General features: G+C 42.7%; 1 protein-coding gene across 1 annotated transcript in view; it reads left to right on the top strand.

Moving 5' to 3' along the window:
- UTP20 (UTP20 small subunit processome component) overlaps window positions 1–17040 on the top strand; it is a gene marked incomplete at both ends in the record, with an annotated part of 66060 nt that overhangs the window by 29155 nt on the left and 19865 nt on the right. The window contains 15 exons of the mRNA XM_080363563.1: window positions 2827–2970; window positions 5573–5652; window positions 6518–6744; window positions 7727–7871; window positions 8317–8404; window positions 9768–9911; window positions 10548–10598; window positions 10691–10843; window positions 11371–11526; window positions 11914–12054; window positions 12973–13110; window positions 14380–14519; window positions 14979–15058; window positions 16029–16318; window positions 16808–16947. Of these exons, the coding sequence (XP_080219689.1) occupies window positions 2827–2970; window positions 5573–5652; window positions 6518–6744; window positions 7727–7871; window positions 8317–8404; window positions 9768–9911; window positions 10548–10598; window positions 10691–10843; window positions 11371–11526; window positions 11914–12054; window positions 12973–13110; window positions 14380–14519; window positions 14979–15058; window positions 16029–16318; window positions 16808–16947 (2117 nt within the window). The remainder of the gene's footprint in view (window positions 1–2826; window positions 2971–5572; window positions 5653–6517; window positions 6745–7726; window positions 7872–8316; window positions 8405–9767; window positions 9912–10547; window positions 10599–10690; window positions 10844–11370; window positions 11527–11913; window positions 12055–12972; window positions 13111–14379; window positions 14520–14978; window positions 15059–16028; window positions 16319–16807; window positions 16948–17040) is intronic.

The following is a 17040-nucleotide window of genomic DNA, read 5'->3' as shown; positions in this document are numbered from 1 at the left end:
TTGACTGAAAGTGCTACAGGGCTCAGGCAGTGTAGGTGGACTTAATGTATTTAGAAAGCTACTTTGGACTGCATTTTTGGTTTTGAGTTACTGAAGGGAGAGTTGAAAGTGATCTCTGTGCATTGCTACCTGCCTGCTCTGTGGAGAGACAGGCATGAAGGCAAGCTAAATGACTTGTTCTAAAGACATAAGGTCTTATGGCTGGAAGTCAAAGTTGCCCTTAAAGATTTGATTTCTTGGCTGCAAGGGTAAACTTGAGGGAAGAAGAGGATTTGAAGTTCTTTGCCTGAGGACTTTAGAGCAAAATTTGTCTTTGAGGTGTCTTGTTGCACTGCTAGACCCCAGGGGAGCTCAGCATTGGGCATGGTCACACTGATTATCTACAGTGATGGTCTCCTGTCGTGGGACACAGGGAGAACTTGGCTACCAGCCATGCTTTCAGCACACTAGAAGCATGTCCAGCTCTGCATCAGGAGTAGTCATGCTAATCCAGTGTCACAATTTGGGTCTCAGCCAGGTATCTGCAGAGCACTGCCAGTGGTTTTTTTCCCTTGCTGTGCAATGGCTCTACATGCAGAAAGGGTCAGGTGAGGAGAACATTCTGTTAAAAATTGGCTGCAGCTAAAGATGGGGTATGTTGGTTTACTGCTGCCCTGTACCCAGGAGAGCAGCACAGAAGTCCCTGAGCTGTAGCCCAAGGGTTCTTGTGCCAGCTGTTTGGAACACTGTCACACTGAGCCAGGTTTTTCTGTCTTTTTGGAACCAGTGCCTTTGTCAGACTTCGATGCAAATAGGAAAAGGAAAGTTCAGGTTTGGTCCAGTGCAGAGTCCGATCATGTATTGGTGCAAAACAAGCAAACTGCACAGTCATCATCACTGCGGTGTTGAAAGGAATGATGACAGACTGAGCAAGTGGTTTGTTGAAAGGAATTATGTGATGATAGACTGAGTAAATGATGTTAGGTAATGAATGTTTTGTCACCATGCGCCTGTGCTCTTGCCAAGACCTGTCTGCGAGCACTCGAGGTTAGAAACTGCCTTGAAAACAATCCATCAGACAAGGCAAGCGCGTGCAGTTAGGTGGCATCCAAGGTCCCATAGTTGCCTGCAGGCTTCAGAGAACCTGCTAACTGTCCCCATTTAAGAAGGGGATGAGCAAATTTTAGGACAGCAGCATCCCATAGTCTGACTTAAGCAATGGATTGCAGGTGCCTACGTGTTCCAAGCTGGGAAAGGAGTTTTAAAATCTGATTAATTCATTGCTAGGATAGTCACATTTTGCCAGGGTTACTGTGGTAATCCTGTCGTCATGTAATGTGTGGAGTGACAGTCAGTCACTGGTCTGAACTTAATTTAGCACTTCATTACCCTGTGAGATGTTAAAAGCTCAAGGAAAAGTGTGAGAAATCTGTTTATCTTGGCTAATGATTAGAAGACATTCTTGGAGTTTGGAAGTAATTTATTGCAGGCTGATACTGTCTAGAGAGTTAAACATCAACTTTGACTATTTTATCCCAAGTTATTAATTTCCCGTTTCCTACTGATTGTGTTCCTTATTGAGTTCCTTTGCCCTCTTAAAGACTTGATTTCAGAGGACTGCTCTTACAGGCAGTGGGAGACCAAAGTTATTTTGCTTGGATGTCACCATTAGCAACAGCAGCCTGGTTTGTGCTTTCTTTGGCCCTTCAAGCAGCTCATTTGCTTCCTGGAAGCTGATTGCACACCATAAGTACACGTTCAGCACAACCTGGGGGGTCCTGGGCAAAGAGCACATTTACTTCCTTTCCCACCATGTCCGCTTTGTCTTTTTAGCTGTGTTTTTGGGTGCAGAGGGGTATAGAAGTATATGGCATGGGTAGTGTCTTTGGAAGTCTCTAGGTACATCAAATTAAAAAGTCGTGATGTTTATCAGTGAGGTTTGACACCAAAGCTGCTTTGCAAAATAACAGGTACAAGTGTTTATTCTGTGTGATGGATTATGATATGTACTGGAGACCTGAAGAACCCAAAATATTGCTCCAAGTCTTGGAGAGCAGCCTTTATTTGCTCTGATATAGCTCTGTTGTTTCTGAGACAGGAGTTCAGTACCTCTGCACTGTGAAGCTATCTCATGTGTTTGTGCTGTGAGCTGCACTGCACAGTGTGGAAATAATTTAGGTTACTCAAGGCAAGACTCAGAAGGCAGCAGTGCACGAATAACTTCATGATTAGCTCTGTGGCTGATTTCCTTGCTGAAATGTTTTCCCCAAGAAAGGCTGCGGAACGTAACCACTAAATGTGTTCAGGAAGCATCCTCCTGTAACCAAATGCTGTACTCCCCTGCATGCTGTTGGAGGAGGTGATTCACATCCTTGCCTTCTCTATTCCTCCCCCATCTCCTTGTCTGCTGATTTCTTTTCTTCCCAGTAGATCTCAGTGTGCAAAGTACAAATTTGCTTTCAAGAGCTGATTTGGGTCCTCTCCTGTGTAAAACAGAATTATTTAAAGTGTCAAGGCTGGAAATGTAACTGTGGTGTAGCTTTCTGCATTTTGTACAAAAAGGGCAAATGCTATTTCAAACCTGTCAGCGTGGATTTTCATGAGTTGAAAGAGTCCTGTGTAACTGACTCAGTGCAGGTAAAGGGACCTCTTAGAAAAAATCAGGTCAGCTGTGAGAGATAGATTGCTGCTGTGAACAACTTACAGGAGAAAACAGAACGTCATTGTGATAGTTCCAGCAAAGGTTATATCTGTGGTCAGTGAACTACTGTATTTAATTTCAGAGCTGGTAGTTAGTAGTTGTTCTGCAAAGGTCTTACTGGAGGAGTTTTTGTTTCCCTTTTACAGGTCCAACCTAGACTGATTAATCCACTGAAGAATTTGAGACGTCTTGGACTCAAGCTTGTGGGGGAGTTTTTTTCTGATTATGAGACCTACAGCTTTAGTGTGGATGAGATTGATGCAGTTTTCCATGCAGTGGTGTGGCCTCAGGTAAGTATTTCTTGTTCTTCCAAGCAGCTTCTGTGTAACATGTACCGTGCAGAGAACTTCAGCTGCACTGGAGTCCATCATGTCAACTATGTCTGTCATAAGATTGGACGTGGCCTCAGACAGATTCTGGCATTCTGATGTGTCTGTGCAAGGCAAGTTTCTTGAATCATAGAATGGTTTGGGTTGGAAGGGACCTTCAAAGGTCATCTAGTCCAACACCCCTGCCATGAGCAGAGACATCTTCAACTAGACCAGGTTGCTCAGAGCCCTATCCAGCCTAGCCTGGAATGTTTGCCGGGATGGGGTATCTACCAGCTCTCTGGGCAACCTGTTCAAGTGTTTCACCACCCTCATTCTTGGCTCATGTCAGATTACTATTGGAATAATCAAGTCACAGGCTAAAGTAGAAATAAATTCATCTGAATAAAACAAATGCTGTTACTTTGTTCTTTAACCACAGAAGTAGACTTCTTCCCTGGATGCTTCAGAGAAGCAAAATAATACTAGTCACTTTTAGGTGCACTTTGCTACTTTTCTGTGTGACAGTTATTGAGCCTGTAGTAAGGGACTGCAGGAACAAATGCTGCTGCGCGAAAGAAAGGACCCAGCAGGACCTGTCAGTGGGCTGTGAGCTCTTGTGCCTGCCTGCTGGGAGTCCTGTGTGAGCACAACAAAAAAGCAGAGGGCTGTGGCCTTCATCAGAGAAATTCAGGTCATTTGAGTCGGGAAAATGCACCATTGTGAAAGGAAGAGAGAACACACAGTATTTAAAATGAGACTGTGCTGGCTGTGTCAGTTGCACTGGGCTCTGAGGTTATCAGGGAATGCATGTACCAACTGTGGGTTGTCTCTGCTCTGAAGACAGTTGCCTCCACACAAAGGGTGACTGAGCAAGTTGGGCTGAGTTCAACAGAGCTCTTCCACTGAGGCTTTTGAAGTATCCAAATGTCCAACTTCCTTGCAGCAGAAAAGCTGTCAAAGAGCACCAGGAGCAACTGCTGTCATCTGTAAAACCCCAGATTTGCTGCCCTAGACTTTGTGTTTGTTTACTCCTACTTTGTTTCTCTGCTCTACCAGTAACAATACCTGTAGTACATGTACGTGGACAAACAGTACATAAAATAGTTTCAGGCAGTGCACGTAGCTCTGTATTTCACTGGCCTGAGCAACAGGGGGTTATATGTTGCTGGTTTGTCCATGGAGTCTTTTGAAGGCCAGGGTGCCACATGTACCAGGCAGTGTGTGTTTACTGCAGTCCCAGAGCAGTTCAAGCGTGTGGTTTGGGCTTTAAGTCAGCAAAACACTTAATGCTTTCAGGAAGCATTGTGTTTGGAAACACTGAGTAAATCTGAACAAGATGTAAAAATGTTGTTAAATAGTTAGAGTTCCTGTTGTCCTTACAGATGTCAGGAAGACAGCTGGTTTTGGAGCTTGGATGCAAGTACGATCCAGAAGCTCCCTCTAGAGGGAGCCCCATGAAGATCTGGTTTTGGCAGAAGAATCGTTTGACTTTTGTGCTTTCCTTTTTCTTAAGGCTGTGGAACTGAGGTGTTTAAAACTCATGGAGAGGGAAAATCGTTTTAAGCTTGTTGTACTTGGAAATGGAGCTTGCTGCTTTTCATACCCCAGGAGTTTGCTGCAGAGGCTCAATATCATTAGATTGCACAGCAGCATTCCTGCAGGATTGGATTAACAGTTTACTCTTTATTGTACATCATTCAGAAAAGCTCTGTTTTACGCAGAGCAATAATATCAACAGCCTTTGGGGGCAGGAGAAGAATTTTCATGAGACCCAGGCTATGACTATCACACCTGCCTTCTTTTCTGTTATGCTTAGGTCTCGAGCCCAGACTGAGCTGGTCCAAACCCCACAGGCACCATCCTGGCTATTACCCCTGAATGCACTGGAGCCTCTGCTGCCTGTGTGTTCGCTAACAGTGCCCTGCTGACAATCCAGCTGTGGTCAGGGTGAAATCCCAGCTGTGTGACTTGTGTGCAGCCCATTGAGTTGTGGAGTGGCAGCGAGGAGAGAGCCAGACCTTTGCACTGTGTCTCTTTTGCCTGGATCCAGTCATGTGAAGTAGCAGCAGCTACTGCGTGGGGCTCACACTGGGCAGCTCTTAGGTGGGGTTGTTTCACACACAGAACCCTCTTAGGAGATCCGTTGCTGGGGTGTGATGCAGTCCTCAAGCCTCTCCCTGAGCAGAGAGGATGTTTTTCTAGCAGTAAGGTGGTGGAGACACAGAGCAGATGGTGCAACCAAGGCATAGGAAGTGTGGGAGGAGTGGGTCCTGGTGTTGTGCTTGAGATCTCGTAGGTATGTCCGGGAGAGGTTGCTAGGTCTCTGTGGCACATGTGAGGCTCCATAGGGAGCCAGTTTCAAGAGAGAAGCAAAAAATGGTAGCTGAAATGGTGTATAAATAGGAGTAAGATAACCTAAGTGTGATTCCACAAATTTTGAAGAAGCTGGAAAAACAACGATGAAACTACTTTCTAAAAAAAGGTAAACTATAGGTTATAGTGAGGTCTTTGTTAGAGATGAGGTTTTTAAGTGGCTTTAACTACTCATGTTGCATTGATATTTGATTTTTATCTCCTGTAGGTCTGCAGATTGGCTTCAGAGAGTCAGTATTCTCCAACTTTTCTGCTCAGACTTATTCACACCTGGAGTAAGAATCCCAGGTAAGTGTTCCTCTTGCAAAGAAGCACAGGTACTTCTCCTGAGTACACAAAATTCAAGAGGAGAAGAGCACACTAAGAGATTATGAATGAATAATTGTGTCAAACCCCATATTTTCCTTTTCCATTAGACTGTTATTTTTAGTGGGCTGCTTTTCCCATATATTAACAACTAAGTACATATGTAACCCAAAGCCAGCTGATGGGCAAGGAGCAGGCTGAGCTGTTAGAATATGTATGTGTCTTGACCAATGACTTCTTGGTCTTGGGTGATGGGAAGTCAGTTTTACAATATATAATTTCATTCATATTTTTTGTCTCCCTATTTTTTTTCTATTTTATGAAAGAATGTGGACAGTTTCAGCATAGAATCTGTGACTGAGGTTCTTGTCTTGAAAATTGTAAGAGAGCTTTTTTTGAGGCAGACACCATAAGAAATTCTAGCTTGATTGTCTTGGGTCATTTTTGCCTCTTTCACAGGCTCACTGCTTTTCCTTTCCTAAAGTATCCAGTGTCTGTTTTAAGACATGTTATTTGTAGCTATGAAGAACTTATATACAAACCTCTAAAAAAATTGTATTGGATCATTAGGTTATGAGCAGACTAGCAGGAAACTTAGACAAACATCTGTAGAGAAAGGGTTAGGTTTAGATGACGCTATCGTGAAGGAGGAAAAGGGACTTGATGACCTCTGAACCTTCATTCATTCTGTCTTTTGTGACACTATCATTCTGTGATATTTTTGCACTTTCTCCTTTTTTGAAGGAGAAGAGAGTCATTATTTTTTTGTGTGACTTTTTGTACAAAAGCATTATGAAGTTCTGAACTTAAATTTTCAGCCAACCTTTTTTTATAATCTTTCTCTCAGGTATTTCCCCTTGCTGGCCAAGCAGAAGCCAGATCACCCAGAGTGTGATATACTGACAAATGTGTTTGCTGTGCTGTCAGCCAAGAATCTGTCTGAGGCCACATCCAATCTTGTGATGGACATAGCTGATAGCCTTCTCAATAGCCCAGATTTTGAACCCACGGAGCAGGTTTCCAGTTTGAACGTGACTGGCTGTGTTGTCATGGTCACTGGAGACGTGACAGAAGGTATGTCCGCATAGGATTCATGAGAGGCCTGTTGGGTGCTTTGGATGGAGGTGTTAGATTTTGATGAGGTGGTCTTTGCACTGATTGAGAACACCAGGGAAGGAGAGCTCCCAGTGGAGATGGAAACATCAGTGTACAAATTTGTCTTGGCCTCAAGAACTGTGAAGTCCTGTTTGTCTAATGACGGGTGAGATCTACATTGGAGTGTTAGGGTGCTGAGCATGGAGAAATTCCTTATGAAGAAGGAAAATGTTTGTATTGTTGACCTGCTTTGTCTGTGAAGCTTTGACTGATACGTTAACTTCAAGAACTGTATTGCTGACTTGACTCCGAGTCCAACATCAACTTTTATATAAAAGCCTACTCCCCATATGCACATGGTCACGTATCACTTTGATGTTTAGTCTGTGCTCCCTGACAAGAAAGACCTGGCCATTGATTTCTTTGAGTGCCAGTAGAGAGGAAGGTTGGTGTGCTGTGTTTGATGCTGCAGTTTTGCTGATGTTTGTGTTTGATCTTTCACCTGTAATGCTCCAAGGCAGTGAAAAGGAAAGCACTTATCACTGTGCCCTTGTTATGGCAGCTTTGATTTGCACAAGAGGTGAGTGGTAGAATAAAGAAAACTACATCTATAAATGCTCCAGTAATTTAGAATACAGGTACTACCCCTGAGAAGTGTCCCTGGTACCTTTTGCGAAGCCTACACTTGCTGGGGCTGTTACTGAAATCTGTGAGAACTTTTGTACTCTGTGTGTGGTTTCTTTGGTCCCAGCTCAGACACATATTAGACTTGGTCTCAGCAAGTACTGGTGTGTATTCCCAGCAGCCAGATGACCTGCACATTCTTAGCTCCTGTTAGTTTTGAATTCCACTGGTGAAACCTCCATTGTCTGCGTTTCCCCTTTGTTTGCGGAGCATTACATCTCCCTTCTGTTGCTTGCAGCACAGAGTTGGATGTTGCTGACTGTTGTATCCCTTACAGAGACCCTAAGCCTTGGTTGCCGCCTGGTTCTGCCTCATGTTCCTGCCATACTTCAGTACTTCAGCAAAACAATGTTAAATGTGGAGAAGGTGAAAAAGAAGAAGTATAGAGCTCAAGTCAGCAAAGAGCTGAGTATACTTTCCAAGTAAGTGATTCTTTAGAGCTCAAAACTGTTAAAAAGTTGGAAAGAGGCAAGAAGAGAGAGGCTTTTCGTAATAGGTTCCAAATTAAAAAACTTTACATCTCAAACTAGTTAAATTTAGAACAGTTGAAAATACCTGGATCTGTCATTGACCTTGCAAGTTGCTGATGACTGAGGCGAAAAGTTTTCAGAAATTGATTCTAGCTGTTTTGGTTGCTGGTACTCAAGACCAATGCCTCTTGGGAGTCAGAAAAGGTACAGAAATGCCTGTGGTCATGTGGAACTGAATATTTGGGCTGGTACCGTGATTTTGGTGGCTACACTCTGTTAGCCTGGATGGGCTGACAAAGCGCTGTGATAATGCATCAGTGCTGACTGAGTTCTTCTTTGCTCTGTACCGGTGATTGGACTGATATAAAACAGTAAACTACCTTGTCTTGTTGTGCAGGATCAGCAAATTTATACAAGAAAAAAGTCAGAATTCAGTGCTTGTGAGCCTTCTCCTCCCTTTCCTTTATCAAAATAACATGGAGCAGGTAGGTAGAAATTACTTCCCCCTCATTAAACGTTTTTCTTTTAATAATGTATATTTGTTTAAGATGCAGATAAGTCTTATTGATTGCAGGCCATTTCTCATGGTTAGCCTGTAATCAAGTCTTCACGTGTTTGTAGTCAGCTCAGAACACTGTGCCATTGCGTGTTGATGTGTCACTGGATACTTCACAGGGTTGCCAGTGCCCAGGCTGACTCTGTTCCCCGTTTTCGTGGGGAAGGTCTGCAGAAGATTTTATGCAGTCTTTACGTCATTTGCCACTGTAGTCAATTCACCAAATTCCTTGCAGCATTTGAAACAAATGCTGCTCATCACTGTGGATTTTATGTACCTCAAATCCAAAGCCACAGCATCTGGGCAGCAATATGAATACATACGGTTGAGTATGTACTACATGCTGTGTTATGGGCAGTGCTGCGTTGGTCTGTTTTGGGATGAAAGGCAAACATTATACAGTGCTCTCAACATGCTCCCAAATCTCTCACTTCCATTCTATTCTCCTCCCACTCTCAAGGAATCCATCTGTGGTACAGAAGTATATCTCAGAACTGAAACTTCCCTAAAATCCTAAATTCTTCAGGAATGCAAATCATATGGGCTACATTTGCAAGAAGCAGACGTCTCCATGACCTAGGCTTCTGTAAACTGTTAAATAAATCAAGTACTGAGGATATTAGTAGACTACTTTGTCTGGGTTTCCCTCACTGCCAAACCTTGTTTTCAGAATCACATTCCCATCTACAGTGAATGAATCTGTTGATTACTCAGCTCGATTGCCTGAACCCTTGGATCACGACTCGGGTCTCGTTTTTCTTAAAAGACATGCAGTTGCTTAATGAGAGATTGTAGGTTTGTAGAAAGAACTGCCAGGCAATAACCTGTAGTTTCTGCTTTGCAAGTGGTCATTTAATTGTTCACAGGGGATTCTTGGGTTTTAAATCTGTGAATTGTTATGGGACCAGATACGATTTCCATTCAGGGACATCATACAAGTATATGATGCTGCTAATGGTTGTTTCAGAGGTTAAATAAATACTAAGGTTAAATAAGGCTCTATTAGTTCTCCTGACCTTTGAGTCATTTGAGTGAAGACACAAAAAAGAAGTCTTCATCATGATGGCACTCTTCTCTAACACCGTGCTTGTGTCTAACTGAAAGGTTGCAAGTGCTTCTGAGAGATTTGATGATTGCATTGTGTCCTCCTGATTCGTTGTTCTCATTCAGTATCTGTGATCTCAAATACAGCAAAGTGGTTAAGTTCACTCTGTGTTTTGAAATCATTCCCAAGGAAATGAAAAGATCTCTTGAGATTTCAGTAGGTATTGACAGTTATCTGTCTCTTTCAGGGTACAGAGATTGACATTCTGGAGACAGTGCAGAACTTGCTGAGGCATTGCTCAAACCCTACAAGCTTTCTCAAGCCACTGGCAAAGCTTTTTTCTGTCATCCGAAACAAACTGTCTCGACATAAGTTGTGCTTGGTATTTCAGGTATTGCGTTTTTGTGTGTCTTTCTGTGCTTTTTTTACGTGTTCTAAGAGCTCAAGAACAAAATGAATAGCAGTATTTAACTTCTCTGTACATGTGCTTAAAAACCTTTTTAATCTACATCATCTGTTAAGTGAAAATAACAGAATTGTATATGATAGAAAATAATGAGTCACATGAAGATTTGTGAAAGTTTTGGCTTACAGCCTGGTTGATATGAACATCACCAGGGTTCTTTTGTGTAAGAAAAGCCAAATAAAGCACAATTCATCCCTAACAAATCCTGTATCTTTATGAAATAAGAATGGATTTCAGCATCCTGAATGTGATTTTTATTTGTATTCTTCTCTCATGGATTTAGAGCAGCTAGGATGTTTTGTACTTCTTTAAAGTGACTAACTTTTTTTTTTTCAGCAGGAAAACCTAGAAGACGCTCAGTGTAGATATTTAGAGATTTAGGAACTTAAAACACACATCTTCCATTTTATGGAAGAATGGCTCTTATTAAACTCTAACAGGAGAAAGATTAATGCTGTTGCTTTCTTCATTTTTTTTTTGTTTCTAGTGGTAAAGTCTTGAGTTCTTTGACTCTTTAACAACTGTAACAGCTATGCTATTTTATTTTATGTTTCTTTTTAGACTTTATCTGAATTGGACAGTGAATTGAAATATATTACCGATGTTGTTAAGGTATGCACAGTTTCTTTGTTCACTTTTTTCCCTCAACATTGTATTGCCATGTTTCTGGCCTTTTTCATGAATGACTTGTTGCTCTCTCTTAGCTGAATGCCTTTGATCAACGACATCTCGATGATATAGACTTTGATGTACGTCTGTCAGCGTTCCAGTCAATCACAGCCCGCATCAAGGAAATGCAAGCGGTGGATATCGATTTCCTGATACCTGTTATGCACAACTGCTTCTATACCATCCAGGTTGGTTGAATGTTCCTTCTCTTGCTTTGTGCACCATGTGTCTGTGATGAATCCAATTTCGAAATTATTTCCATTGACTGTTCTTTGACACTGTAAAACATTCAGAGATCATATTTGAGTCTTCATACAAACACCTTCTTCTAAGTTTTATCCACTTGGTTCTTCATCTGTGTGTCCAGAAGGGCAAACCCAGTAAGCACAGCAAACTTTTCTGTTGGTGAGCCCTGGAACTGTTTGGTCAATTTTACTGTATAAAAGACATATTACAGTCTTGAAAGGCTGCTTTGCTTTGTGTTGCAGCATGTTCTGGTTGTGTGGGCCTGCTGATAAATCTAAAAGGACTTTTTTCTGATGGGAAGGGTGGGTGTTAATTCAGGACTAGAACTTCTACAGGGAGGCTGTCAAGAGTAACTGGGTCTCTACAGGCTTTGTTCTGTTGTGTTCAGTGGTACTGTTTGGTCCAGTCTTTTGGGGAGAAAAAGGTGTCCTATCCAGACTCACATGGTACAATTTCTTCATCCCCTCAGCTAGGGGATATGGCTCTCAGTGACAACGCAAGCCTTTGCTTGACCAGTTTGATCCACCAGCTGGCAGAAATCAACCACACAGAGAATGACTACAAGGAGCTAATCCAGCACACTCTCCTGGAGTCTGTGAGAAGGGGGCTGAAGAGTAAGACTGAGGTAAGGCAGAGCTATGTGATTGCACATCTCCAGCTGTCTTCACCAAGGTATATGAGACATTTTACGGATTGAGTTCTCTGAGTCTCTTGGTGGGCTAAGAAGTGCAGGTACCCACTGTAAACTTACCCTTCATTTGAAATCCTATAAAAATCTGAAAAATTATAGAACTTAGCTGTCCTGTGTTTCTTTGCCATTGTTCAGCTTTTCTTATTTGTATCTCATTCTTTGGAGGGGAGGCTTTAATTTATCTGCAGTCCTAAATACTGCTGTATTTGCTGTTACCAAAGAACAGGACTTGTTGACTTGTAAATGGCAGCACTGCTGTTCTGAGGAGTATGTGACAACCTCTCTGTGGAGTACATAACATTCACCTCTTGCTGTTTGCAGAGCATCCAGCAGGAGTACACATCATTGCTTTCCTGCCTCATTCAAACGTTCCCAGCAAATCCTGAATTCCGGGATTTGGTCCAGTTGACCAACCGCCATGATCCCGACATGGACTTCTTTGAGAACATGAAACACATGCAGGTAAAAGGCAACAGGCATTCCCTAGTGCCTCTCTCTCCCTCCCAAACCAAAAGCGTTTTTCTGTGCAGTAAGATTTTCCAAAGCATCTATGTGCTATCTTTCCAGGGAATTAGAGCCTGTGTCACTAGATATTGGTTAAAAAAAAAAGGAGATGCGGGCATCGTCACATGGGTGATAGTGAATCAAAGTCATATTTCTGTCTAAAAATAGATTTGGTTTATGCTTTAGGAGCACTGTTTTTTATCTCTTCCTAATTTATCTAAAATAATTACTTTCATTTTAAGTGATTGTTCCTGATCTTGATCAGGCAACTCCACATTACAACCTGTGTGTGACCCAGCCTGCAGTCAGCAACAGTGTCATGAGGAATCCTCTGACACAGGCAGGGAACAGGTCCTTCTGTTTTTTCTAGCCTGTTCCCTGCTACTCAGCCTGCAGGTTCTGCATCCCCTTTTCATTCACAGACCTTTGTAATATAAACGTTGCACAAAGCCTGGTCTCCTGTTTTTTTTCTTGCAGTATGAAAATACAGTGTTTCTCCTGCTTTTGTAGATGCAATCAAAGAGCACCTTTGCTATATCTGTAGTTTTATGTAGAGTCTACATTATTTTCCTTCTAATTTTATCAGGGCTTCTCATCTTGTGTCAGTTGCCTCCCTTGACTGACACCTGAAGATGGCATAGTCTCATGATTGTGAATTCACAGTAAAATATCCCATTGAGTTAGAATATTTATTGAGACAAAAGGTTAGTGAAAGCCTAGAAGCTGAAGGAAAGGGGCATGGCCTGTCCTTGGGAAATTACCATAATATATTTGTCATGACTTAAAACAGGCATTTTCAGAACTGCAGAATGTATGTGCTCCCTTGTGCGAGCTGTGACTCGAGCACCAACTCACTCACTGTCATGTTTGTCTCAGATCCACAGGAGGGCACGAGCTCTGAGGAAACTGGCTAAGCAGCTCACTGAAAACACGCTTGTGCTGTCTTCTAAATCCCTGCAGAACTACATCATGCCTTATGCTACCACTGCCATTTTTGATGAAAAAATGCTTAAGGTAAGCTTTTAAATGGAGTGCATCCATTTGAATATCTTAGTCTTTCTGATATACTGTTCTCTGTAAAAGACTACCACTTTAGAAGGCTAATAAGTTTGTGAAGTGAGTGTTCTCCTTTCAGGCAAGAGTGCTGTGCTGCTTTCAGTGGCAGAAGGAGGGTTTGGAAGGTATAGATGCAATCTGGGCATAATCCGATATCTGCTGAACCTGTCCTGGTTCTTGAAGGTGGATCTCTTAACTGTCCAGGGTTTGGGGGTTTTTTGTTTGTTTCTTTTACTTGGTGTTATATTGGTTTGTATTTTTTGTAATCAGGTGGTTATTTTTTTCCCTCTGCCTCTGAATTTCTCTCTTCCTGTTGAGTTGTGAGATTAGTCACTACTTGACAGCAGAATGTCTGTAGTGAGAAACACAGTCTGCGCCTAGTAATTCAGGTGGGAATAAATACTGTTTTCTCTGGAGTTGTGAGGGAACTACAAGAATTGTCTAAAAAACCTCTGAAATCGTTAGCAGCTTTGTAATAAAAGTTTGAAGGTGATATTTTGTTAGTCACTTCCTATACATTTTATTGAAAATATATGCAGTGAAATTACTTGTAATGTCAATGTGGCTAGACTATCTACCTTTGACTTGAAAAAGCAAAGTTTCACACTTTTGTAGTTCCTTGCACACCATCAGGAGGACAGCAGAGCTCCTTATGTTGGATGAAGCAAATGCCTAATTCACATACAGTCAGAAATACTCTTCTGAAGGTGAAACAATTAGAGCTTAGGCACAAGACCCAGCACCTGCAGCCACACAGACTGTAGAGTGTCTGCAGTTGCTTTTTAATCAATGAGAGGTAAAATGCATTGATTGAAACCTTGATGAAGAAACAAATGCATTTTATTTCACATCAGAAATGGGTTAATGACATGTATTTCTAGTAGATCAGCCTAGCCCTGGAGTGTTTCATGTGACTGTGGTTAGATATCTTGACTGTTTTTCAGTTCTTCACACAAATGAGCCCATAGATTTAGTTATATGAGAAAAGTTAAATGTCTGCAGAAGTATTTGAGGAAGTGGGTCTGGAGGTCTGCTTGGTGAGCTATGATTTATTTTACTTTATTTTTTTACCTGTTGACCAGGAGAAGATCTGAAAGAGATGAATACCAAGTGTCCCCACTAGACAGACATTATTTATTCTGGTTCTTGTTGCTTTGAGTAAAATATGCTTTAGACACATGTTCATTATGAATGCTAACAGCAACTGTATTTCTGTCTTTTGGGCAGCATGAAAATATGGTTACAGCCTCAGCTGAACTTATTGGAGCTGTCTGCCGACATCTCTCGTGGTCGGCGTACTTGTACCACTTAAAGCATTTCATCCATGTCCTACAAACAGGACAGATCAGTCCAAAGCTGGGAGTCAGGTGGGTACTGTGAGCAATGCCACTCAAGGTTTCTCCAAAGACTGCTAAAGCAAAATTCAGTGCTCCTAAGGAGCGTCACATGCATTTCAGCCTCTTCCCTGGGATGAGAGATTGCCAACTTTGAGGTGGGCTTATGCAAGTGAAAGTGCACAGGCACTGCAGTTGTGAAGGAATAACAGGTCATTACTTTCTCGTGCTGTGTCACACTGAGTGCATGCCAGGATTAGCAGCTTCTGCTTCTGTCAGACTGTCCTTGCTCCTGGGACACCTACATTGCTCCAGCATCACTGCATGGGAGGTTTCACAGTGAGCCAGGTCACAATGCATCTAGCTGAAAAGCAACCAGTTTTTATTTCAGGGTAAACCTCCTTATGCTGTACTGTCACTGAGTCTGAAGTTTTCCAAAAAGCATTTTAAGATTTTCTGTTTCTGATCTCTTTTCGTGTTTCCCTTACACAGCTTGTTAGAGACAGTGCTGGAAGCCTTTCACTTTGACCATGAAACGCTTGAAAAGCAGCTTCTGACCATTGACAGCCAAGGTGAGCTTTCTGCTCCTAATGGTAGAAATGCTACTTCTAAGTACTCAAAGTGCAGCTAATCGGAATATTGTGCTTCGCTCTTGAGGTCAGCTACTCCCAGCTTTTTAAAATGTGCGTACTGGAAGCTAGTTTTGACTTGCCCCCTCAGGAGCAATGCAGACTGTCCTCCTGTGTGTTCACAAAGTGAGGTGAGGGGAACCATCTCCACGTGACCTCTCCATCCCAGGCTTCCATAAGCCCAAACAGCCCAGGCTGGGTTTATGCAATTCTGGGGGTGTTCTCCAAGATCTGCACCCACTCATGTGGCTGCTGATACATCTGAGTTTTTTGTCCTTGATGTTGGCTGCTCTCATGATTAGCTGCAGCCTGAGAGGAGTGCTGTGTGTCCTCACCTTGCTTCCCCTGCCATTTCATGGGAATCATAGAATAGTTTGGGTTGGAAGGGACCTTCAAAGCTCATCTAGTCCACTCCCTCTGCAATGAGCAGGGACATCTTCAACTAGATCACGTTTCTCAGAGCTCCATCCAGCCTGGCCTTGGAAGAAGTGATATCTTTGGCTTCTTCACCATTGTGGTTACCTATATTGTGGCCTTTGGGATATTCTGAGGAAGGAGGAGGAGATCTCACAGCTGTGCTTGTCACTACCTCTTGCCTTGTGAAGTTCTCAAATGTAAGTGAATGGCAGTTCTTGAAAGTTCATGCACATTCATCTTTGCTAAGCCAAAATTCAGCTGAGAAGTAACCTAGTCCTTGCTTTAAGCCTAGTCCTGGGGCGTAACTATCAGAAACCAGCATGTCAGAGCTTACCTGTGCAATAAACCAACACTGATCCTTACTGATTTTTTTGCTGTCACTGGTGATAGGTAGGAGCTTTGTCCAGAAGAAAGCCATCACAAGAGTCTCTTTTAAGGGCTCAGTTTTTGTGACCTTCTATATTTACCTGTGCTTTTGACAACTGCTTGACAGAAGCTGCTGCCGCCATGGACCTTGAGCCGGTGGTGGAGGGTGAAGAAGCCATGGAGCTGGAGCAGAGTGAAGGGGAAGAGGAGGTTGTTGAGGAAAAGAAAGAGAAGAATCCGCCTGAGGAGCCAGCAGAACCTGAGCAAGCAGCTGAGACACCTGAAGATGCTGAGCAAGTGACCAAACCTGTTACTTTCTTACCCCGAAATAAAGAAGAGCTGGAGTGTCTGATCAAACACATTCAAGATACAGTTACAGTCAACATCTTGCCTAAATTGCACAGGTGTATTGTTGCAAAGGTGAGGAGTTGGCATGGGAAAGGTGTTTTGCAGGCCTGTGCTGCTACTATGAAGCTTGAGGTGCTACTTCAGAGCCCAATGGAAAAGCAGCACACAAAAAACATATAGACACAACTGGAGAGAGGCCACCTGAAAGTACAAAAGAGGCTTTATCCCCTTTGTTTTGTCACAGAGATTACTGACAGCTCCTCTTCTCAGTGTGGGTGTGATGTCTTTACTTCCCTGCTGAGAACCGGTTTGAACTATGCAAGTGAAATGGTTCACTTTGTGCAGCCTGTTTGAAAGTTCCCAGCCCCTTGTGAGCACCCAGTGTAGCTTCTGACTGAAGCCACTGGGGTTCATCTTACCTGTCCTTTAGCTGTCTGGGTTTTTCCTGTAATCAGCAGACGGTAGCATCTTGCCTTGTTGGCCTCTTCTAGGGTTTGTTGAGAAAAAGCAAAATTTGTTTATCTAAGTTAAAAGCGCATTGTGTCTTTCTCTTTTAAAAAGGTAAAAAGAGATGAGGAACACAAGCTTGTGAAATCCAACGTTGTGAATGATGATGAGGTAGTTCGCATTCCATTAGCTTTTGCAATGGTCAGGATGATGCAGTGTCTTCCCCAAGAGGTGATGGAAGCCAACCTGCCAAGGTAAATCCCGTTGGAGCTCTGTAAATGCTGTTCATTGTGCTGGAAATGAGTGTAGGCACCTTCCTCAGGCTGTTGTTAGGACAAGGCTAAATC

Source organism: Nesoenas mayeri (genome assembly GCF_963082525.1).
Source record: "Nesoenas mayeri genome assembly, chromosome: 1".
NCBI lineage: Eukaryota > Metazoa > Chordata > Aves > Columbiformes > Columbidae > Nesoenas > Nesoenas mayeri.
The sequence above is the reverse complement of the archived record's forward strand: the minus strand, read 5'-3'. Positions and strand labels throughout refer to the sequence as shown.